This window comes from Dermochelys coriacea, chromosome 25 (assembly GCF_009764565.3).
Source record: "Dermochelys coriacea isolate rDerCor1 chromosome 25, rDerCor1.pri.v4, whole genome shotgun sequence".
Taxonomy (NCBI): domain Eukaryota; kingdom Metazoa; phylum Chordata; order Testudines; family Dermochelyidae; genus Dermochelys; species Dermochelys coriacea.
In genome coordinates this window covers 3,175,281-3,197,561 of record NC_050092.1, presented here as the reverse complement: position 1 = coordinate 3,197,561, position 22,281 = coordinate 3,175,281, and the positions used below count along the sequence as shown (strand labels likewise).

Below are 22,281 nucleotides of genomic sequence, written 5' to 3'. Positions count from 1 at the left end.
CACACACGCAGCACGAAACAGGAAACACAAAAGACACATGAAACCCGATACCGACACGCAACACAAAATGCGAAACATGAAACCGACACATGCAACACGACACTGACATGGACATGCGAAACGAAACACGATACCAAAACCTGACACTGACACATGAAACACACAAATGCGCAACACGAAACAAAACAATACACACAACACGAAACGGGGAACACGAAACTGACACACGCAACACAAAACAGGAAACACGACCACAACACCAACACACGACATCGACACACAAAACATGCAACACAAAATGCGAAACATGAAAACTGCCACATGCAACATGCAACACACCACAGACAAGCAAAACGACAGACACACACAATACGAAACGCACACACAAGACACACACTATACATGAAATGCGAAAAAACACATGCAACACGCAACATGCCACCGACACACGGAACACAAAACATGACACCGACACACATGCAACACTAAACATGACACCGCCACATGACATGACACCGACACACAACATGCATCACAACACTGCCACACCCGCAACACGACACCCACGCAACACGACACCGACACACACACTCACAATGGGACACGCAACATAACACCAACACACACACCCGAAACACGACACCGACACGCAACACGAAACAGGAAACACAAAACGCCACTAACACACGCATCACAACACCGACACACGAAACGTGACACACAACACGAAACATGACACTGACACACACACACACACACACAACACGACACCGACACACGACAGACACACGCAACAGGAAACACGACACTGACACATGCAGCACACAAGACTGCACATAACACAACACGAAAGACAGCACACAACGCACACGACACGTCGCACATGGCACACACAGTACTTTGCGCGTTGCATGTCACACACAAAACGTCGCGCGCACACAGCACGCGGTGCATCACACGTCGCACATCTGGAGCACTCAGCTCTCCAGCCTCTAACCACTTCCTTCTGATTCCAATAGGATGGAGACCAGCAGCCTCCGGGCCAGTGGAGACAGGATTATAGCAGCATCAGGTACCAGCAGCCTCGTCTCTCCTGCCCCAGCAGGCATGATATGAGAAGTGAGGGGGCTGGGGGGTGAATTACGTGCTCGGAGCATCCTTCCTACCAGGACTAGGGTTGCCAACTTTCTACTTGCACAAAACTGAACACCCTTGCCCCACCCCTGCCCCACCCCTCCTCTGAGGCCCCACCCCTTCCCCCAGCTCCAGGTGCAGGCTTCAGGCTGGGACCAGAAATGAGGGGTTCAGGGTGCAGGAGGGGGCTGGGGCAGAGGGTTGGAGTGTGTGGAGCGGTAAGGGCTCCGGCTGGGGCAGGGGATGCGATGCGGGGTGGGGAGGAGAGGGGAGGGAAGGGCAGGGCTCCAGCTGGGGGTGGGGGGCCAGGGATGAGGGACTTGAGGTGCATGAGGGGACTCTGGGCTAGGGCTGAGGGTTTCAGATTGTGGGAGGGGACTCTGGGCTGGGCCAGGGGATTGGGGTACAGAGGGCTCTGGCTGTGGGGTGGGGCTGTGACTGAGGGGTTCGGAGGGTGGGAGGGGAATCAGGGCTGGGGCACAGGGGCGTGAGCTGGTGGTGCAGGCTTTGGGGTGGGGCTGAGGATGAGGGGTTTGGGGTGTAGGAGAGTTCTCTGGGCTGGGACTGAGGGGTTCGGAGGGCGTGAAAGGGATCAGGACTGGGGCAGTGGGTTGGGGTGTGGGAGAGGGCTCAGGGGTGCAGGCTCCGGGCGTTGCTTACCTCAAGCAGCTCCCAGAAGCAGTGGCATGTCCCCTCTCCGGTTCCTATGAGGAGGTGCAGCCAGGTGGCTCTGTGCGCTGCCTCATCTGCAGGTGCCGCGCCTGCAGCTCCCATTAGCCATGGTTCCCAGCCCACGGGAGCTGCAGCACTAGGGCTTGGGGCGGGGGCAGCGTGCAGAGTCCCCTGGCTGCCCCTACGCGTCGGAGCCAGAGCGGGGACATGCCGCTGCTTCAAGGCGCCACACGGAGTCACAACAGGCAGGGAGCTGCCTTAGCCCTGCTGCGCTGCCAACCCGACTTTTAACGGCCTGGTCAGCGGTGCTGTCTGGAGCCGCCCGGGGCCCTTTCCGACCGGGCATTCTGGTCCAAAACCGAACAGCTGGCACCCTTGCCAGGACACCAGTTCTGCTTGCTGGGTCTGTGGCTGCCGCCTGAATCCAGCTGTGAGGGAGTTAAGGCAAGTCACTGGATTCCTCTAACCTTCCCATCCTTCGGGTGAGGTCTGTGGGCTCCGCACAGGCTCAGCGGCAGGGAGGGGAATGTCATCCAGGGCCAGTTCTGAACCCAAACAAGCCATGGTCTGTGGGCCACTGTGAGCTCTTCTACCCAGAGACTGGCTGCTCACTCTGCCCCTCTGATCTGAGTGTAGGCCCAAGGCCAGGGAGCCCTTCTGCATGGCAGGGCCAATTGCACCTAGGGGGGTTTCACTCCCCACTTGGTGCCAGGCTGACCCTGTGTCTGAACTGCAGTCAGGTTCAGCCAAAGCAAAGCGCCCTCTGCCCCAGGAGTCAGGAGGAAGGCTGGCTCCTCCTGCCCTGGGTCTGAGAGGATGGCACACCCTTGGGCAGTGGTGCCTAGCTCTGCAGATTGTCCCAGAGAGGCTGCTCCCGCCTGGCCCCGGGAGAGCAGGACGAGGCAGGGTGAACTGGGTGCTGGGCCCGAGTAGCCCGGGGGGGCGGTGTTCTGCAGCTGCTGTCCCTTCCCCCGCTCTCCAGCCAGGGCATGACGTGGCATCTTGCTGCCCTGCAGGGAGTACGAACACAACGCTCTGAAAAAGAAGTTTACGCAGGCCCGGGCCTACGACTCTGATGAGGACGAAGGCTATGACTGGGGCCCAGCTACGGACCTGTAGCCACAACGGTTTCCAGGATTCCTCATTCTACACCACTGAGCTGCCTTCTGGGAAGTGCCTGTCAAGCTGCATCGTCCCCTTTCCACCCCGGGCTGGTGAGAGGAGCCCTCGTCCCTTCTGACTCGGGGTTGGCTCCCTCCTGCACACCCCCTCCTCCAGAGCAGGGCTGTTTGGTTTTAATCTTCCTGAACACAAGGCTCAGGGCACCGTGCTGCTGGCTGGCTAGCAGCCGGCCTGAGCTGTTCTCCTAGACTCACAGCCTCTGCCACATCCTAGACTTTAACGCTCCTCCGCGTCTGTCGGCAGAGCCCAGGTCTCAGCCCTGTCCTAGCTGCCTGCCGTGACGCCAATGTGCCAGCGTCCCTGGCAAGTGCAGCTCTGCCCACTGTGAGTTATCAGGCAAGACACCCTGGCAGGTGCTATAAATAGCTCTGCCTTTGTTTGTAATAAAGGAATCCTTTTCACTAGCCCCTGTTGTCTCTGTATTCCCCCATGGGGGGTGGGGGCGGGGAAGAGGTGGTGGACTTGGCTCTGTTCCGAGCCTCAGTAGAGGGGGCTGGCGAATGAAATGCAGGGCAGCCGTGAGGAAGCATCCGCTGTGCTGCTGCTGATGCTCTCAGAGGAGGGCAGCAGCGTACCTGTGCTCCCACCTCACTGCACAGGAACCGAATTAAGCCAGGCTGCAGGCAGCTGGCACATCTCAGCTGGGCTAACTGCCCCCTCTCCAGCTCAGTGCGCTGTTTGTGCAGCAGCCGGCTTTCCTCGTCAGCCCGATGGGGCGCCATCTCTGCGCATACAGGACAGACAGCTGGTCCTAAAAGCCCATCCTGAGATGATGCATGCCAGGGAGTGGCGCTCACTAAACACAGCGTCTATCACTGAGCCAGACACCCCCACAAAGCTCCTAGCCTTAGCCATGGGTTCCAGCATCTGGCTGCTGGTGGCCTCTGGGGCTAGATGAACCCTGACTCTGGGAGGTCCCAGGGCTCCCTCCATCTGAGTCTGGAGCTAGGGCATGCTCTGCCGGCTGATAGGGACACTGAGCAGCTGCTTGCCTTCCCCAGCCCTGTGCTGTTCCCTGCACTACCTCCCCCAGGAAGTGGGGGACTCAGCCAGCGCTCCCCGGCCAGAGCAGGTCCCAGGACCTCATATGCCCCCAGTGCAGCCTTCCCATGCAGGTCGGTTGCCTGGCATTTCACTTACCGAGTCAGTCCTAGACACGCCACAAACAGCCTTTATTCTTACATCAGCCAGCAGTACAGGTTAAAACTCACAGCCCTGGGCTTCCTGCAGCCGAGGGAGCACCCAGGACTCTGATTTAGTCCAGGGAAAACAAGGGGGACTGGACCAACTTCTCTTGGACAAACATTGGTCCAACCTCCCCCACTTTGTGTCTCATGCTGGGACCACCACTGCGATTAACTTAGTACAAGCAGCCTTCCGCAGGGCCAGCCCTGCTTACAGAAACGGCCCAGGGCAGAGGCTCCAGCAGCAGAGTGGGATCCCAGCGAGCCCCTTTCTCCTGTGCTCTCCCACCCAACACACTGTGGCTGGCCAGGTCTCTGCTGCCTGCTCCAGCCAGACGTTCCCCCACGCCCAGGGCTAGGCCCAAGCCAGGTCATGCTGCTCCTGCAGCTTCTCTCAGAACAAGGGCGCAGCTGACCCACCTCACCAAGGGGCCAGCTGGCAGACGAATCTGGCTCTCATGCCATGGGCTGCAGGCCCAGCCTGGTCCCAGGTGCTGGGGGAGGAAGGGTTACAAACGGCATTAACAAGGCAGAACAGGAAAGCAGAGGGAGTTTCCCCTCACATCCCAGCAGGTCCAAGAGGGGCCGTGTCCATCTGGGTAGCAACCCCTCTTCAGCCTGAGCTGGTGTTACACCTGGTATCGCTGGCAGTTTGATGGGTCCTCTCAGGCCGATGGCAGGACAAGGGAGGGAGCAGCCAGGACTAGGCCTGTCGCCCTTGATCTGTAGTGCAGACTCAGCCGGGATTCAGCAGACATGAGGCAGGATCTTCCTCCTGCAGGCAGTGAGGAGGGGCACAGAGCATGGCACTGGCTCTCTGATGCCCTGCCAGTGGCCAGAAAACTATCTCTGCCCACACAAACCACATCCTGAACAGCCTCCCCTGCAGCCAGGCCCTGCTCCAGCTTCAGCATGAGGTACTGAATGCGAGCGCCCGTCCGAGCCAGTCGAGTCGCTGCCCTTTGCAAAGCAGGGCAGGGACCATGCCCTGCCCCCATGGCAACTCCAGAACCTCCTGCAAGCGCCTGGGCTGACCCGAGAGCAGGTACATCCCAGCCAGCCACGCACACAGGGCCAGCGGAGCCAAGAGAGCCCCTGGCATTCTCCAGGGCCCACCCCATCAACAAGGCCCCGATCTGTACTGTGTGGCACAAGCTGGCGACTCCAGCTGCAGACCGGCTGAGGCCCAGGAGAGGAGCCAAGGAGTTTGGGTCCCTGTCTCTAAGGCCTGGTGCAAAGTCCCCTTGTGGTGAGGCCAGGCAAAGCACATCAAGAAGCAAAGGCGGGTTTGCCTTCTGGGTCCCTGCATGAAACAAGAAAAGCGGCAGGATCTGGCCCCCAGCAGGCCCTGAGGGAACTGGAGATGCAGTGACGTCCTTTCCTGGTGGGCTGCTGCCCCAAGCCGGGGCCCCAAAGCCATGTAGCTGGTGCACGTGCAGAGCCACAGACGGGTACATGCAAACTCCACCCTTCAGAGGAAGATGGGCTGCTCCTGGCCTGTCAGTAACCGGTAGGTGGAGGCTGGCATGGTCTTGATATGGACCTAGAGAGATAAGGAATGAATCAGCTGGGAGCGCTCCATTCAGATACTCCCACTTGGGCTCAGAGCCCTGCAGACGCCACTCATCTGCCCCAGCCTCTCTGGGCTGGGAGAAGGACCCAGGGGAAATGTTTCATGATAAAGCATAGTCTAGAGATACTAAGGCACTTTACATGTCCAGGTACTGGCTGCAAGAGTTACTTCTCCCCCGTCTGCTGAAATGCAGCTGCCGCTGGGGTGGAGCTGAGCCACTGGTTTTAATGGGGCACAACTACCCGTGAAAAACACAGGTTAGGGCAGGATGTGGAGTTTCTTGCCCAGGCTAAGGGTGAACTCGAAGGCCTGACAGAAAAGACCAACAGTTCTTAGCAGAACCCTGAACCTGCCTAGGCCTGCAGGGGAGCTCAGGCCAGTTGGCTGGGATTCCCACACTAACCTGCATTAACCCTGCCAGCAGGCTTACGGACGGGCTAGGGTAAATAGCCATCACTTTGCCCCCCCATTGCAGCCTCCAAAGCCCTGCAGTAGCCTGTAGCTTTGGAGAGTGAGCTGTGCACCGCTTGGGCATTAGTTCAGTGCCAGCATGGACGGATGGCGAATCCAAGGCACCCTTTCCTACAGCACCCGCAGTTCCAGAGGGGGCTGTGCTGCCCTGCGGGGGGAGAAGAGGGCAGCTGGTCTCTCCCTAATAGAGTTTGCAGCCCAGGGCATGGAAGATCAGCCCCTGCTTGAGGCTTCAGGTGCAGGCAGAGGATGAACAGAAGGGGCAGTGGGAGCAGGGAGCTGCAGAAGAAAAGGCTTTGCTCCCAGAGTCCAGCCCCTGCGGTGCAGCAGGCTGAAGTGTGTGCTGCTCAGCAGTGTGACGAGGGATCCCCTCCCCGGAAGAGGGTGCAGCTTGCAAAGCAGGACCGGGAGTTGAGATGAACGTCCAGGAAATTGTAGGGCTGGGGGCAATTGGCCCATGTCAGACCCCCCTAAACATAGGGCAGAGGTCTCAGGGTGGGAGTCAGCCCTCCTCCCCAAAACAGGGCAGGGGTCTGTCCCAAACCAGCCTCCCCAGCTGAGGCAGGGGGCTCAGGGCAGGCGTCTACCCCATACCTGCCCTTCCCTCCCCACAGCCAGGGTGGGGGGGATTTGGACGGGGGTCTGCCCTGTACCTGCCCCTCCCTCCCCCGAGCCATGGCAGGGGCTCAGGGCGAGGGGTCTGCCCCATGCCAGCCCCCTCAATGGGGAAAAGGGCTTGCACGCCCCTGGCCTCGGCCCAGCTCACCTCGCTGATGGCCTGCGTGAGGAGCTGGATGATCTTCTCGTGCGGCATGGCCACCACGCTCTGCCCGTTGATCTCGATGATGCGATGGCCCACGCGGATGCCGCCTCTCTCCGCTATCCCCCCTCGCATCAGGCTGCATATCTGATTGGCAGGGGGCGCCGGTGAGAGCAGGCCAGCCCCCGCCCCCAGCACGCCATCCTCCGCAGCCTCCCCAAGCCGAGCAAATCTAGCCCATGAAACCCACCCCTGGGCCTGCCCCTCCCGGCACGCTGCGCTCGTGCCACAGCGCCCCCTACTGCTCACTCAGCACATTCCAGCACCCTTCTGCGCCCTGGCAGCTGGGGCTCAGCCCTGCGCAGGACCGACCCTGGAGGCAGCAGGGCCGGGTCACCAGAGTCAAGGTTCCAAGCAGGAGAGTGCCAGGGAGCTGGGGTCCAGAAAAGGCCATGGTCACGGGGGTTCTGGCACAGGGCATCGGCCTGGCAGCTGGTACCGTGGTGGGAGGGTGAAAGCAGACAGTCTGTGGGCGCTGGGGTAACGCACCCAGGCCTCGCTGCTCACCCCGCTTCCTACCCTCGGCATTCACGAGCCCCACATGGAACCAGCCCCATCACTGCCCGTGGGGCTGGGACCAGAAATTCTCTCCCTCTCCTGGGACTCGACGACCACCAGGGCCACATGCCTGCCGTTTCTTGGGCAGCTGGAGGTTCTCCCCGAGCTCAAATGGTGCCAGCCAGCGAGCCTGGAGCACAAGGGCCTGAGTTCTCGCCCCAGGTGCAGCATCTGTGCAGGCCAGAGGGCCCCTGGCCCTCCCCCCGCAGCACCGCCCCCCAGGCTCCTGCTACTCACAATGCCATCCTCCACGCAGAAGCCCAGTGGGTACTTGGAGTCGGGCCGGCGGACGATCGCTGTGGTGACGGGCGGGCAGTGCACGATGCTCAGCATCACCTCGGTCTGTGATTTCAGGTCCTGCTGGGGGCGGGGCTCATTAGCGCCACAGGGGAATCAGGATCGGCCCAGCCGTGGGGGGGAAGATAGGGGAGCAGGTTTACGCCCACTGGGCCCATGACACCCTCTGGGGCCATGTAGGGGGAAGGGAGGGTAGAACTGAACATGGCCACTGTGCTCCACACACCTTACATGGAGGCGGGTCTAATTACCACCCTCCTTTTATGTGGGGGGGAAAGGGGGAAACTGAGGCACAGTCTTGCCCAAGGTTACACTGCAGGTCAGGGAAAAGAACTCAGGAATCCAAGTCCAGCTTGCCCTGCTCAAACCTCTAGGCCATGCTGCCCTCTGGCGCAGTGCTGGGCTTGTCCGTGTTCTGCTCGGACACCTCCCAGAGGAAGCGTCTCATAGGATGCCCCCAAACACCTGAGCCTGGAGCTGATCCTCCCAGGGCCAGGGCCAGGGCCAGCTTGAGTCCCACCTGCAGAGGGATCTGAGCAGAACACTGGGAGCCAGGACTCTTGGGTTCCCTGGTGGCAGACTCTTGCAGGCTTAAGTCTGGAAGGTCTCACTGCACCCACGGGGGCTCTTGGGCCCAGCCCGCATCCCAGCAGTGAAGGCTCCAGCCCCTGCTCCACCCCCACCTGGCTGCAGCACCATCCCCAGCTTGCACGTCCCTCAACACTGAGCACCTCTGATGGAAAGGTGTCTGCTATCACAGACTAAGGGGCCCAGGAACTGGGCACAGGTCCCCCCCCCACCCCCTACACTCCCTCCCCATTCCCACCATCCTCCCCCTCCATTGTCCGTTCTCAGTGCCCCTGACCCCCAGAACCCCCTCACCATTGTGCCCCACCATCCCCCCATCCCCACTGCCCCCTCTTCACTGTCCCCCCAGTCTCACCATTTCCATCACCCCCTTCACAGCCACCCTGCCTGTCTCCTCCCACCTCCACTCGCCCCCTCTCCACTGTCCCCCAAACCCTGTCACTACCTCCATAGCCACCCCTGCCCCACTGTCCCCTCCCAACCCCCTCACCTCTTCAGCACCTCCTCCTCACTGTCCCCCCAACCCCTTCCCCAGTCACTCATCCCACTGTCCTCCCTCCCCCCTCATCTCCCCTCCCCCTGCTCACCCGGATGATGCTCTGGCAGGTGCCGAGGGGCAGCCCCACCAGGCTTGTCCCGTTGACGGACATGAGCCGGTCCCCGATGCTCAGCTCCCCGCACTTCTCCGCAGGGCCACCATGCATGAGGTTGGCGACGACCACGGTGGGTAGGATGGAGCCCCAGCCAGACTCCACCACAGCGACGCCCAGGATCTCCCCCTTCTGCTTGCGGATGCAGACCTGCAGGCCGGGCAGAGCGCAGGGCCCACTGAGCTGCAGAGCGGGCGCTGGGGGACCTCGGGGCTGGCGACACCGCGTGGCCGGGAGCTCGGGCTGCAGCAGGCTGCAGTGCAGGCACCAAGAGGAGTGAGTGGCTCGCAGTTACTCCAGATCTGGATCCCAGAGGATGCAGGTACACCACTGGCACTGGGCAGGGTGGGGCCCCGGAGAGGCTGTAGGGAGCGGGGCCTGGGCACTAGCCCTGGGGGAGCCCCCGGCTACTCCAGGCCCAGCTCCCGCAGCAGGGCGCTGGCAGGTCGCAACACAGGAGGCTCCCAACTGCTGCAGACACCAGCAGGAGGCACTGCAGGGAGCCAAGCTGGAGCACTGGACGCTAGGGAGCTGATCCCACCTCCCACCCCTGCAGGCAGCTCTTACATCCTTGCAGTTCTCCTGCTTGGAGAAGTGGGCCAGATCCCCGTTGTGCAGCTCCTGGCTCTCCAGGGCGCGGCTGTCCTGGCCAGGGGAGAGCTGGCTCGGGTCGATGCCACTGGCCTGCAGCAACTGCTGGTAAGCCACGCTGAAGGCCTGCCCGATGGCCTGGGCAATCAGCTGAGCCTGCAGGAGAAAGTGCCCAGAGGTTACCCCAGCAGCGGGGTGCTGGGCCCCAAGCACCTGTGGGTATAGGGCTCCACCCTCCAACACCCCCAGCACCCAAGAGCCTGGGCAGTGCCAGAGGGTCAAAGCCAACCCATCTGCCATCCGCCAGCCTGTCTGGGGCACAGCCAAACCCTGCTAGGGCAGCTGCAGAGAACCTGGGATGTATTGCGGGGCAGCGGGTGCTATAGTCACTTCCAATCCCCTCTAGATACCCCCACACCTCTCCCCTCCACTCCCCAGGTCCCCTTTACAGCACAGACACCCTCACGCCTCTCCCCTCCCCAGACCCTTCCCCCCCAGCCCTGGCTTTCCCCAACAGTACAAAGGACCCCCCCACCCTACCCACTCCCCAGGTGGCTCTCTTTACTGTCTCCAAGCTAGACCCGAGGCGGCTGGAGATGGGGGTGAGCGAGCTCCCAGCCCCCACAGGGACAAGGCCCAGCACAGCGGCAAGGAGACGTGCCACTGAAACGCCTCAAGGAACAGCACCACCTGGAGGCCAAGCTGAGAACCCCCAGCTCGTGACACCTACTGGGCTTCGGGTAGGACTGGGATCTGGAGCTCCAGGCTTGAAGCCCCTGCGCAGCATAAAGCCCCCGCGCAATGCTTCGCCCCCTACCCCGGCCCACCGAGACTCACATCCGCAGAATGGAAGACGTGGCAGATCATCTTGTAGAGCTGCTTCTCCCGCGAGGTGTCTGCCCGCCGCGGCAGCTTCCTGCGCGCCATCAGCACAATGATGCTGCCGATGTCCGCAATGTAAGAGATGGTCTGGAGCGGATGGTCCATCATGGCCTCCTGAGGGAGGGGGCATGAGAAATTCAGGGGTCATCTACCCCACTGGCCCTGGTGGTCTCAATGGACAGCTGGAGTGCCAGCGGGATTATGGGAGCACAGTCTCCAAGCCAGGGGAGCCTGTTAACCGAGAGGAGGGAAGGGTTCTTCGCGGCTTGTTTAAAACCCTGGGGCTCTAGTGGCTATTTCACTCAAACGCCAGCCACACCGTTGGGAGAACACCCATCTGGTTGGACACGCCTTCAGCCAAGGACTCCTGAGCCACTCATAAGAACAGCCGTACTGGGTCAGACCAAAGATCCATCAAGCCCAGTATCCTGTCCTCTGACAGTGACCAATGGCAAGTGCCCCAAAGGGAATGAACAGACAGGTTATCATCGAGTGATCCATGCCCTGTCACGCAATCCCAGCTTCTGGCAAACAGAGGCTAGGGAGACCATTCCTGCCTGTCCTGGCTAATAGCCATTGATGGACCTATCTTCCATGAATCTATCTAGCTCCCTTTTAAACCCCGTGATAGTACTGGCCTTCACAACACCCACTGGCAAGGAGTTCCAGAGGATGACAGTGTGTTGCGTGAAAAAATACTTTGTGTTTGTTTTAAACCTGCTACCTGTAATTTCATTTGGTGGCCCCTTGTTCTTGTATTATGAGAAAGATTGAATAACACGTCCTTATTTCCTTTCTCTAGATCACTCATGATTTTATAGACCTCTATCATATCCCCCCTCAGTCGCCTCTTTTCCAAGATGAAAAGTCCCAGTCTTATTAATCCCTCCTCATACGGAAGCCGTTCTATACCCCTAATAATTTTTGTTGCCCTTTTCTGAACCTTTTCCAATTCCATTGTATCTTTTTTGAGATGGGGCGACCACATCTGCACACAATATTCAAGATGTGGGCGTACCATGGAGTTCTATAGAGGCAGTATGATATTTTCTGCCTTATTATCTATCCCTTTCTTGAGGATTCCCAATATCCTGTTCGTTTTTTTGACTGCCACTATGCATTGAGTGGATGGATGATTCCTGTGGGTCGTGCAAGGAGACCCCCAGCAAAGCCAGCGGAGACCTGACTGCACATGCCCGATGGTTATAAAGGAGAATACGAATCCTCTTCGGCTTTCTCTATCCATCCAGTGAAACTGCCGCGGAACCCTGCTGGGATGCTCATGCTGAGATTGAAAATGGTTGTACTTTGATGTTGTTTAGCTCAGTAATCAATCAACAGAAGCCAGGTTTAGATTAATTTAGGAGCCTGCACAGGAGGCTCTGTATCAGTGGAGCTCTGAACCTAGAGAAGGCCTAAGGTGGAGGCTCCAACACTGTGGGGGCTCTGGAAAAAAAAAAACAGACTCCTGAGTCAGCCCCTCCCTCTCCCTCCCAGCACCTCCCGCCTGCTGTGATCGGCTGTTCCACGACTGTGCAGGAGGCGTTGGGGGAGAAGGGGCGGAGTGGGGGTGGGCCCCAGGGAAGAGCACCCCTTGGTACATTAGGAAGTCGGCGCCTCTGGTATAAGGAACGCACAGAACCAATTGGTTTTCCCTTTACATGTAAACTTTTAACTGCTGCTGGGTCCACCCCAGAGGTGGCTGCATTCTGGCAGCAGCTGTGAGATCCCCACTGATGCCAGTGGATCCTCCAGGAGGAAAGGCCTCTTTACCCGGGTGGGGTCACAATCCCAGCATACCTGCACCACGTGCAATCGATCGCCTTAGGCCAGTTTCCTGCACGGACCAAGTGCCCTGATCTGAGTTGGAGAGGGCGGGGTGCAGAGAAGGTGATGTCCCAAGGGTGGGAGAATGCTAACAGAAACAAGACCGGTTCTCCTAGCACAGGTGACCCACCCCTGTAACGACATCCCATGTCCTACACACCTGCGAGTCAGCCGTCAGGACCTTGATCCTCTGGGTGGAGACAAAGAGATCCACCTCGGTCATGGGCTGGGACTCCCCCTCCGGTGCCTGCAGCATGGTAAGGACAAAGCACCCGTGTGCATGGTCACCAGTAGCCCCAGGGCAGAGGCTCAAAGCAAGGGACTTGGAGCCAGGACTCCTGGGTTCTATTTCCAGTTCTGCCCTGACTCTCTCTGTGACCAGGAGTAAGTCACCACTCCTCTCTGCGCCTCCGTTTCCCCTCAAGGAGCAATGGGTCTCCATGAACATGCAGTCTGGGGTGCTGGGATGGGCGAATTCACAGCCCATTGCAATGCCAGAGCTGGCTAGCAGCAGCTAACATGACAGATTGGGTAGAGGAAGGCAGGGCAAACCCAATCTCTGAATGACTCCTGTCAAGAGCAACCCTCAGTGAGCACTTTACAGACAGCCCGCACAGGAGGAATCAATCAGCCTCTTTTTACAGGAGGGGAAACTGAGGCACAGAGATGCCAGGCCTGGCCTAGTGTCACCCAGTAGAAGAGGTGGGACTGGAACTCGGGTCTCCTGACTCCCTGGCCTGTGCTTTGACCACTGCTTCCTCCTTCTCGCCTCTCTGCATCCCACTGCTGGAACCCTGTTCGAATCAACTCTCCCCACTGATCCTCCCCACACCTTCCACCCAGCCTAGCGAGCGGGAGCTCAGCTTCCAGCTGCAACCAGACTCAGGAGTGACCTGCTTTCATTGCTCTTCACACCTGCTCCCTGCAGCCTACAGGTCCGAGTATAAACAGAGCTACGCACCTCGGTGAAGTCAGCAGCACCCTCTTCTGGAGTGGGGCCCCGGGAAATGGGGGGGTCCCTATTTTTTACCCACCACTCAAAGCTCAGCTGCTGGCTGCAATGGCAGGGGTGGGCGAGAACCTGATGCAAACACCAGCATCGGCTCGTGACATGCTCAGCTTTGCCCCGCTGCAGCCGAGGGAATGGACAAGGATCCCACCCTCGGGGCCCACACTTCCCTCGACCTGCTTACGTGCCAGGCCAGCCCAGTGAGCCAGGAGCCGCCTGCGACGGGCACAGGGTGGGGAGGGCAGAGAGCAGAGGAGGATGCACACTGTGCTCTGGGCACGGGAGAGGGCACCTCCTCGGCTGCATCGATGGGGGCACCGTGGCTGGGCAGTCCCAGACAGCTGGGCTTTGGCTCCTGGCGGGTGAAAATCAACTAGTGCCAGGAGCTCATCTCAGCAGCCTCTGCCCCCAGGGCTGGATGCTCCTGAAGAGACGCAGGCGGCAGTGCCGGCTCGCACAGACTAGCGAAGCTTAGCTCACCTGGCGCCCTCACCCACCTTTATCCTGTCCACAGCCTCCTGGGCCTGCACCATGCGGACGCTGGCAGGGGGGTTCCTCTCTGAGACCAGCTGTGTAGAGCCCAGATACTTTGCTCCGAAGATCACTCCATCCAGGAGATCCTCCGGCTCACAGGGGCCTGCCACTGAGAAGCCAGGTGCAGGTGTCAGCAAAGGCAGGGCCTCCCCGCTCCTCCCCTCCCTGCAATGCCCATGGCCTGAGACACCGGTCTGGAGCCAGGCCCAGCTGCTGCTGACTGCAGGTGTGGGGGCGCATGGCCTCTCTCAGCAGCCTTTTATCTGGGGGGCCAGGTTACCCCAGGCCTCAGCAGGGCGATTCCCATCTCGTTCCCCCGTTTAAAGTTGTAGCACCCCCTGGAGCCCCCGCGTTCTTGCAATGCCCCTCAGCATGAGTGAGATCAGCCCGGGCACGGTACCCCCTGCTTTACAGACCTGAACCCTCCGTGCGAAAAAGTCCAATGCATGCCCCTCTGCAGAGCAGGGAAAAGCTCCCCTCTTGACACAGAGATGTGCATCCAGCCAGGCCCAGGCAGCAGCACCGGGGCCTAGCAAGGGCTGGCAGGTGGCTGGGCCTGAGCAGCAGCAGGCACCACCAGAACTTGCTTTTCAACCCTGGTTTTCACACCCCTCCCAAGGCAGCTCTCCATTACTCCCCACCTTTGAGCTCCCTGCAGGCACTGCCCCATTCCGAGAGGCCCAGATCTCTTGGGGGTAGCTGCAGGGGAGATGGATCTGTCCCCAGCCAGGTATCCTGCATCACCAGCTGCCTGCTCCATAGGGCTGGGAATGCCAAGCCCCCTGTGGCATCTCCTTGTCCTGCATGTGCCATTGGCAGGTGCCACGTCGGCAGCCCCAGAGGCTGATGGCACCAATAGCGGCCGGGCAAGTGCCCCCAGCCCCCCCCCCATTCACACACATGCCTGAGCCCTGAGCTGGAGCGACCCCTTCCTTGAGCAAAAGGGAGTGCAGCCTCCTCGACCTCCCTGCTGCGGCTGCCCCGGGGGATCCCAGTCATAGGAAGCCACAAGAAGGTTTACACAGCATGGGGACCCAACTGAGACCCTCCAAACTCGTTTCATACAGGCCACAACAGGTCACTTGTGACTAGAGCAGGATTCGAACCAGTGTCCTCAAGCTGGCCCCTCTCCCAGGACTTGGCAGCCAGAAAGCCTTCCTCCCATGAGCCAGGGCAGTGAAAGACAAACCCCCGCCCTTCATAAATCCCCTCCCCTCCCCGGCCGGGCTGGGCCGGCCTGCTGTGCACTAGCCACACAGCACCCAGGAGGGGCTGCCACTCACACGGCAGCCCACAGGTTGGTGGTCAGAGCAGGTGATGGGGAAGCAGGACGCCTGGGTTCTATCCCTGTTACAAGTATACGAGTAACTCACCCTCTTTGAAGGCCGGATAGGCCACCTGGGATTCTTTAACCTACAAAGCAACCATGAGAGCATTGAGTGTCAGCACCCAGGGGGACGCAGACGCCGGGACACCTGCCGGCCACCTCCAGCCAAGGCTCCGGTGATGGGCACAAGACCTAACTAATCCCCGAGCAGCAGCCAAAGAGGAACCGAGAGCAGCAGCAGGACAAGGCCAGAGGGCTCAGTGTTCTGGGTGCGAGGGGCAGAGAAAGGGGCAGGCCAGGGATGCTGAGGTCAGTGGGCAGCTGCTGCCAGGGTGGAGGCCTCTGGGTTAGCTCAGCAGCCTGGGATCGGCCAGAACCGTGTGAGCCCCGGCAGGGATGGGGGACGGTCAAGCTGCTGGGGAGCCTGGGTAGGGGATGTTCTGGGGACAGGGCTGGAGGGGGGCAGGGACTCCAGTTGGTACCCGCTGCCAGCCCATCATGCAGTGCCCCCAGAACCGCTCTTTCCATGCCAGACCCTCCGATGCGAGTGCCGTCTCAGCTCGCAGTGGCCGGATGTGTGAGTCTCCCATGCACACAGTGGAGAGCAGACCTTGTCCCTGGCCCTGAGAGGGTCCATACCTACCCCTACCCGGGCTCTGGGCTTCAGTGGCCCCCACACGTGACGCTGGACCCCTTGCTTGGCTGCAAGTTAACAATGGGTGTCAGCAGCCCCTCGACCTGCCGGCTGCCCTCGGGAACGCCTCCCCCCACACCCCACACATGGCAGGGAGCCAGGGGCAGCTGCTCTCCGCATCCTGCTCCCCTCCACCACCCCGCTCCCCAGCCTGGGGGCAGCTGTCAGCGACTCTTGTGCCTAGGGCTGACCCCCAACTACCCCGTGTAGCCGTTGTCACAGGGATCTGTCAGAGCGCTCAGCTCCAGGCCTGGCATCCAGAGGTAGCTCAAAGCCCCACCCAATCCCAGGGCCCCCCAAGACAAGGTGCCCAGGGTCAGACCTCCAGCCAGCATGCAAAGCACTCACAGCTGTGCTCCTGGGGGTGGGCTGCTCCAGACCCTGGCTGGGAGGAGGGGACATGGCCACCCACACGGGCTCTGGGGAGCTGTCCCGACTGCCCGGGGACAGGCAGGCAGAGTCTCCCTCGTGGGCTCCCTCTCTCCGATACCACTGGCAGGAGCCTTCTGCCTGTGAGCTGCCTGGCTGTGAAGCGGCCCCCTCCACCTGCCGGGCCGCTGGGCTCTCCTGGCACTGCAGGACCTCCCCGTCGCTCCCGGCCAGGACGTCTGACCTGGCGAGGGGGGTCTCCTCACTGGCCTCCACTAGGAGTCCCCCCTCATGGTGCAGGAGGCTTAGCAAGTCCTCCCGGTCAGCCTCTGCAAAGAGCAGGCCGTGGCTCTCCTGGCTCCTCTGGGAGCAGGCGGAGGGCTGAGCATGGCAGGGCTGCATTGCCAGGCCTCTCCCCATGGCAACATGCAGCAGGCAGGGAGGGCACTTGCCCAGCAGGCCCCGGCAGCGGCCAAAGGCCCTTTTGTGGGGAAGCACCGTGTCTCCCCCAAAAGGGCCTGCGTCATGGTCTGACGCCAGCAGCGGGTCGTCCTCCAAGGCAGGCAAGTCGTCGCGGAAGCTGGGGCTAAGGATCTGGAGCTGGGCAAGGAGGCCCTGGATCTCCAACTGGTCGTCCTCCTCCACACTCTCAGCCCACTCCTTCCCTCTCAGGTGGGCTTCAGGCTCCTCATCCAGGTCCATGCAAATCAGGTCACTCTGCTCCGTGTTGGACGGGACTCTGGGACAATCCACCCCCCGGTGTGCACCCTCTGGGCTCCCTTTCCAGTCAGCATCGCTCCCAGGTGCTGCAGCGTCCTCACAGCCTTCCATCCCCCTTCCCAGGTCCCTGCAAGCATCATCACGTGCTTCCACAGCTGCCCGGAGGGCTAAGTCCAGAGCAGCTGCAGAGCCGGGGGTCTGCAGGCCCCCCAGAGGGCTTTCGGGAACAGTTGGCTCTGCGATGGCTGCACCAACAGACAGTTCAGCCTCAGTAGCAGAGGGGTTGAGGTCGGAGCGCAGGGCACTGAAAGGGGATCCGGGCTGCTGCAGGCAGCACAGGCTTTGTTCACAGGCCGTTGGCATGGCCAGTGTTGGTGAGCCCCCTTCCTCCAGGTCCATGGCTGGAGGCTCCAGGAGCTCCCCGGGAAGGCTGTGGCTGCCAAAGCCAGGCCCCGGGCACGCATCGGTTTGGAAGTCCATGCTGTTGTCCATCACGGTCACTCCTGCCCAGGTGGGGGAAGAAGAAACTCACCCTACACTGAGAACAGAAGGAAAGAGGTATTGGAGGTTAGACATGGGCAGAACTGAAAGTAAGAGCAGAGACAGCTTCGTAGACCAGATCCCCGCAGAGCTGCCCTGAGTCAGGCCCGCGGAGGATCCAGCCCCGGATCTTCTGGATGGAAATCAGCAGCAGAGGCTGGGCAGGGCTAAATTAACAAAGGCAGCTGCAAAGCTGTTCCTGCCATTGCAACCCATAGGGAGTAGCCGTGTGGAGTCTCCCATGCCACGGACCTCAGGCCCAGATCCTCCGCGGCAGTGAGGATTGAAATCAATGGGAGTAAGGTGTGGGCCGGCACTCAGACTACGCTGGGCAAGTCTGCAAACCCACATCGGTCTCTCTGTTGCACTGCACGTTATACTCATCAATGACCGAATCTCACTGGCCAGCCTCCGAAGAGGGCCCTATCTCACTGTCCCTAGTTTACAGAAGGGGAAACTGAGGCACAGAGCCATTAAGGATGACATTTTGCAAAGGCAGCCATTGACACTGGGAGCCCAAGCTGATTATTTCAGAGGTGCTAAGCCCCCTCGGTTCCCGCTCGGAGTTGTGGGCACTCAGCACTTCTGAAAAATCGGCCCCCTTCCAGGTTTCTCAAGTTGGGCACCCAAAGCCAGTAGCCACTTGTGAGAACTCTGCCCTAAGGGACTTGCCCAAGGTCAGGCAGTGAGTCAGTGGCAGAACCAGGAACAGTCCCCAGGAGTCCTGACTTACAGTCTGGTGCCCTGGGACCACATTAACAATTCTTGCTTTAGTCCCTCTCCAAACATATCCAATGTCTAACCTTAAGAGGGTGGGCACTTCCTTGCTTGCAATGGGGCTCAACCCCCGCTCTTGGTACTGCTGCAGGGAATCCAGCCCCAGGGTTTGTGCAGGAGACTCATAAAAAACTCCTTCTGAAGAGCTATTATGTCCACCTCTGCCGGGCCACGTTTCTCAGAATCAGTTGCTTTCCCCTGGAGGGCAGGGATCCATGGATGTACATGGAGCTGCTGGGAAGCACCCTCAGACCCCAGCAGGACAAGGCTGGAGGTCACCATGCGCAGATCAGCAACTGCTTCCTGTGTCTCTCCCAGCAGCTGTGCTGAGAATGCTGAAATCGCCCCCCTACAAAGGCTGCTTCCTCTCTGTCAGATCCCAGAGGGATGTAGAAATGTCACAGTCCCCTCGGGCCCCCACACGCCCTCTCATACTGCTTACATTGCACCTTAACGTCTGACACACAAACAGGGAGGCCTCAATCAAGAGAGAATCCACTGAAGTCCATGGAGCTACTCCTGATTTACACCTGCATCGTTGAGAGCAGAATCTGGCCCCATAACCACAATCTAGCCTTACAAAATTATACTGCCCCAATACAAGGTGGTTTCATTAGATTGGTGAGTAAAAGCAACTAGCTAGGCCCTGTTTCAGAGTAGCAGCCGTGTTAGTCTGTATTCGCAAAAAGCAAAGGAGGACTTGTGGCACCTTAGAGACTAACAAATTTATCTGAGCATAAGCTTTCGTGAGCTACAGCTCACTTCATCGGATGCATTTGGTGGAAAATACAGAGGGGAGATTGATATTTTCCTGTATTTCTCTATCTCCCCTCTGTATTTTCCACCAAATGCATCCGATGAAGTGAGCTGTAGCTCACGAAAGCTTATGCTCAAATACATTTGTTAGTCTCTAAGGTGCCACAAGTCCTCCTTTTCTTTTAGCTAGGCCCTGATTTTGCAATCAGACGCTTCCAGGCTTCCACCCCCGGGGGCTGCCAGGGCACTGACTTCACTGCAGCTCCGCTGGGACAAGGGGGGCCGATTGCAGGATCTGAGTCACTAAGGTGATAGAAGGTGGGCAACTAGCTCTTGGGCCTGGGCTAGTAAGTTGCCCACCTGTTGACGATGCCTGGAGCATCAGGACTAGCGAGCCGCATCTCCCAGCGGTCACCATTTAATAAACAGACCCGATCCCCTCATTCTGAGCCAAGCCCTTCAACTTATGCAGCAAAGTTATTTCTAACGAACGCTTGCTTTGCATCCCTCTTTCCTGGCGGCATCAGCCAGGGCTGAAGGCCAGGAAGGGGATCCCCCAGATCCGCCGGGCAATCCTTGCCCCTGGCCGGCTAGGAAAGGACCCAGCAGCCAGGGGTGTGTTAGTCACACGTCCGCCTCGCAGAGAAAACTTACTCCCGAGAAAGTTTCAGCAACTCCTACAGACGCCGCGATGCAGGGAGCGGGGCTTAGTTAACCCTTTGTGTGCCGGAGTCTCCCGGGGCCCAGGCCCGGGCGCCCTCCTCTCGCCGGCAGCTGCCCTTGATGGGGGCTGCGGAGTTAAACCTCACTTACTCCCGAGCCTCTGTTTGCCGCTCCCATCTTCCCGTTGCTCGTCCCCTCCACCGAGCATGCGCGGGCCCCGGAGGCTGCTGGGGGATGTAGTTCTGGGCCGGGCAGCGCAGCTCTGGGCACGCGGGGCGCTGCTGGGGGATGTAGTTCGGAGGCGCAGTTCCCAGTGCCCAGCCCTGCAGTGTCCTGGGGCCGGGCGCTGCAAAGCCGCTGCTGCGGGGCCACGTTCCTCCACAGCGATGTCTAGGGTGACCAGGTGTCCCGATTCTATAGGGACAGTCCCAACATTTGGTGCTCTGTCTTATATAGGCGCCTATTGCCCCCCCACCCCCTGTCCCGATTTTTTACACTTGCTGTCTGGTCACCCTAGCGATGTCAATCCGAGGAGCAAGTGAAATCAGCGAGAGAAAATATTTGCCCTTCGACCCCGTTCCTGCAAAGTTGCGAGCAGGGGCCTGACTGTGCCCATATGGCTAAGGCAGGGGTGCGTGGGGGGGCATGTCCCCTGCCCCCCAGTTTCCCACCACAACAGGATGCAAACAGGAAAGCGAGCTGCTGTTTTGTGCTCTGCGGAGGAACCCACAGCCCTTAGCTGGGGTCCTAGAAGCACTATTGGCTGACAGGGCTGGCCCCCCGGCTCTGGCTGGTGGGAAATGTACATTCCCTGGCTGTGTGGGCTGCTGGCTCCGTGCACTGGAGAGCTGTCTACATGGTTCTGTCCTTCCCCACCCCTGCGCAGAGCTGGTCTAATGAGGTTTCCAATGCCCCCTTCAGCTGGGCAACTGAGAGCCTGTACACCCATTAGCACCCCCCCCCTGCCAGCCCGTGCCCACAGCCAGCAGCAGCGCTAGCAGCTCCTGGACCAGGGGGGCACTCAAAGCCCTTCATGTGGGTAAATAGCTCCCCGTCACCCAGCTGATAGGATGAAAGCCAGGAGAGAGCAGTTTTTGCCTAGCCTTGGCTGAGACCCGATGAGTGCTGATCTCCTTAAGTCTCTCCCACAAAGCTGATCAGTTTTATTTTCAGTGTCACAGTCAGTGCTGTCTTTAGACATTTCAGTTGCTCTTGATGGAAATCAGAGGAAGTGATTATACATAGCTCTGCTTTTCAATCAGAAAATAAAACATGTTTTCTTTCTTAAATTAGTCTATGGGAAATGACTGCCTAGGAAGGAGAACTGTGGAAAGGGATCTGGGGGTCAAAGCAGACCACAAGCTAAATATGAGTCAACAGTGTAAAGCTGTTGCAAAAAAGCTATCATTCTGGGATGTATTAGCAGGAGTATTGTAAGCAAGACACGAGAAGTAATTCTTCCGCTCTGCTCCCCACTGATTAGGCCTCAACTAGAGTATTGTGTCCAGTTCTGGGCGCCACATTTCAGGAAGGATGTGGACAAATTGGAGAAGGTCCAGAGAAGAGCAACAAAAATGATTAAAGGTCTAGAAAACATGACCTATGAGGGAAGATTGGAAAAACTGGGTTTGTTTAGTCTGGAGAAGAGAAGACTGAGAGGGGACATGATAACAGTTTTCAAGTATGTAAAAGGTTGTTACAAGGAGGAAGAAGAAAAATTGTTTTTCTGAACCTCTGAGGATAGGACAAGAAGCAATGGGCTTAAATTGCAGCAAGGGAGGTTTAGGTTGGACATTAGGAAAAACTTCCTAACTGTCAGGGTGGTTAAGCACTGGAATAAATTGCCTAAGGAGTTATGGAATCTTCATCATTGGAAATTTTTAAAAGTAGATTAGACAAACAGTTGACAGGAATGGTCTAGATAATTAGTCCTGTCATGAATGCAGGGGACTGGACTAGATAACCTCTCAAGGTCCCTTCCAGTTCTATGATTCTATGGACTCTTGAGACTTTTTACAATTCCTGGAGGGCTCTTAATCCTACAAGGCTGTTATAGCCTTAGAACGTAAGAACGGCCATGCTGTATCAGAGCAAAGGTTCATCTATTCTGTCTCTCGACAGTGGCCAGTGCCAGGTGCCACAGAGGGAATGAACAGAACCGGTAATCATCAAGTGATCCATCTTGTCACCCATTCCCAACTTCTGGCAAACAGAGGGTAGGGGCACCATCCCTGCCCATCTTGGCTAATAGCTTTGGAACAAGAAAAGGAGTACTTAGAGACTCTAAGGTGCCAAAAGTACTCCTTTTCTTTTCCTTTTCTTTTTGCGAATACAGACTAACACGGCTGCTACTCTGAAACCAGCCTTGGAACAGGTTTCTTTATTAACTTCCTTAATATTTGAGTAAGCCCTTGAAAATGACATTGTTTAGAGGGCAAATTTTCTAAATAAAATTTAAGACAT

The 22,281-nt window shown here is 58.7% G+C and overlaps 2 protein-coding genes across 5 annotated transcripts in view; one reads left to right on the top strand and one right to left on the bottom strand.

Annotated features, from left to right (window-relative positions):
* The window catches only part of TJP3 (tight junction protein 3), a 61,225-nt gene extending 57,247 nt beyond the window's left edge, over positions 1 to 3,978 (top strand). Inside the window, exons 19-20 of one of the 2 annotated variants that reach the window (XM_038383876.1) lie at positions 1,020 to 1,072; positions 2,823 to 3,978. In XM_038383876.1, the coding sequence (XP_038239804.1) occupies positions 1,020 to 1,072; positions 2,823 to 2,925 (156 nt within the window). In that variant the 3' untranslated portion in view covers positions 2,926 to 3,978. The remainder of the gene's footprint in view (positions 1 to 1,019; positions 1,073 to 2,822) is intronic. The other variant, XM_038383877.2, reaches the window with a different exon arrangement.
* Positions 3,979 to 4,143: 165 nt separating this feature from the next.
* Positions 4,144 to 19,987, bottom strand: APBA3 (amyloid beta precursor protein binding family A member 3). Of its 3 annotated transcripts, none has more exons than XM_038383881.2 (11): positions 19,969 to 19,987; positions 16,342 to 17,620; positions 15,346 to 15,385; positions 13,936 to 14,081; positions 12,590 to 12,676; positions 10,558 to 10,716; positions 9,697 to 9,876; positions 9,067 to 9,279; positions 7,832 to 7,954; positions 6,983 to 7,123; positions 4,144 to 5,715 (listed from the first exon to the last, which is right to left on the bottom strand). In XM_038383881.2, the coding sequence occupies exons 2-11, from the start codon at positions 17,572 to 17,574 to the stop codon at positions 5,644 to 5,646; spliced, it is 2,394 nt and encodes a 797-aa protein (XP_038239809.1). In that variant the 5' UTR covers positions 17,575 to 17,620; positions 19,969 to 19,987; the 3' UTR covers positions 4,144 to 5,643. The 3 variants fall into 3 exon arrangements, with proteins under 3 accessions (XP_038239809.1, XP_038239808.1, XP_043358750.1); XM_038383880.2 differs by lacking the exon at positions 19,969 to 19,987 and adding an exon at positions 18,426 to 18,740; XM_043502815.1 differs by lacking the exon at positions 19,969 to 19,987 and adding an exon at positions 18,426 to 18,734 and having other exon boundaries at positions 7,832 to 7,951.
* Between the last annotated feature and the right edge of the window lie 2,294 nt (positions 19,988 to 22,281).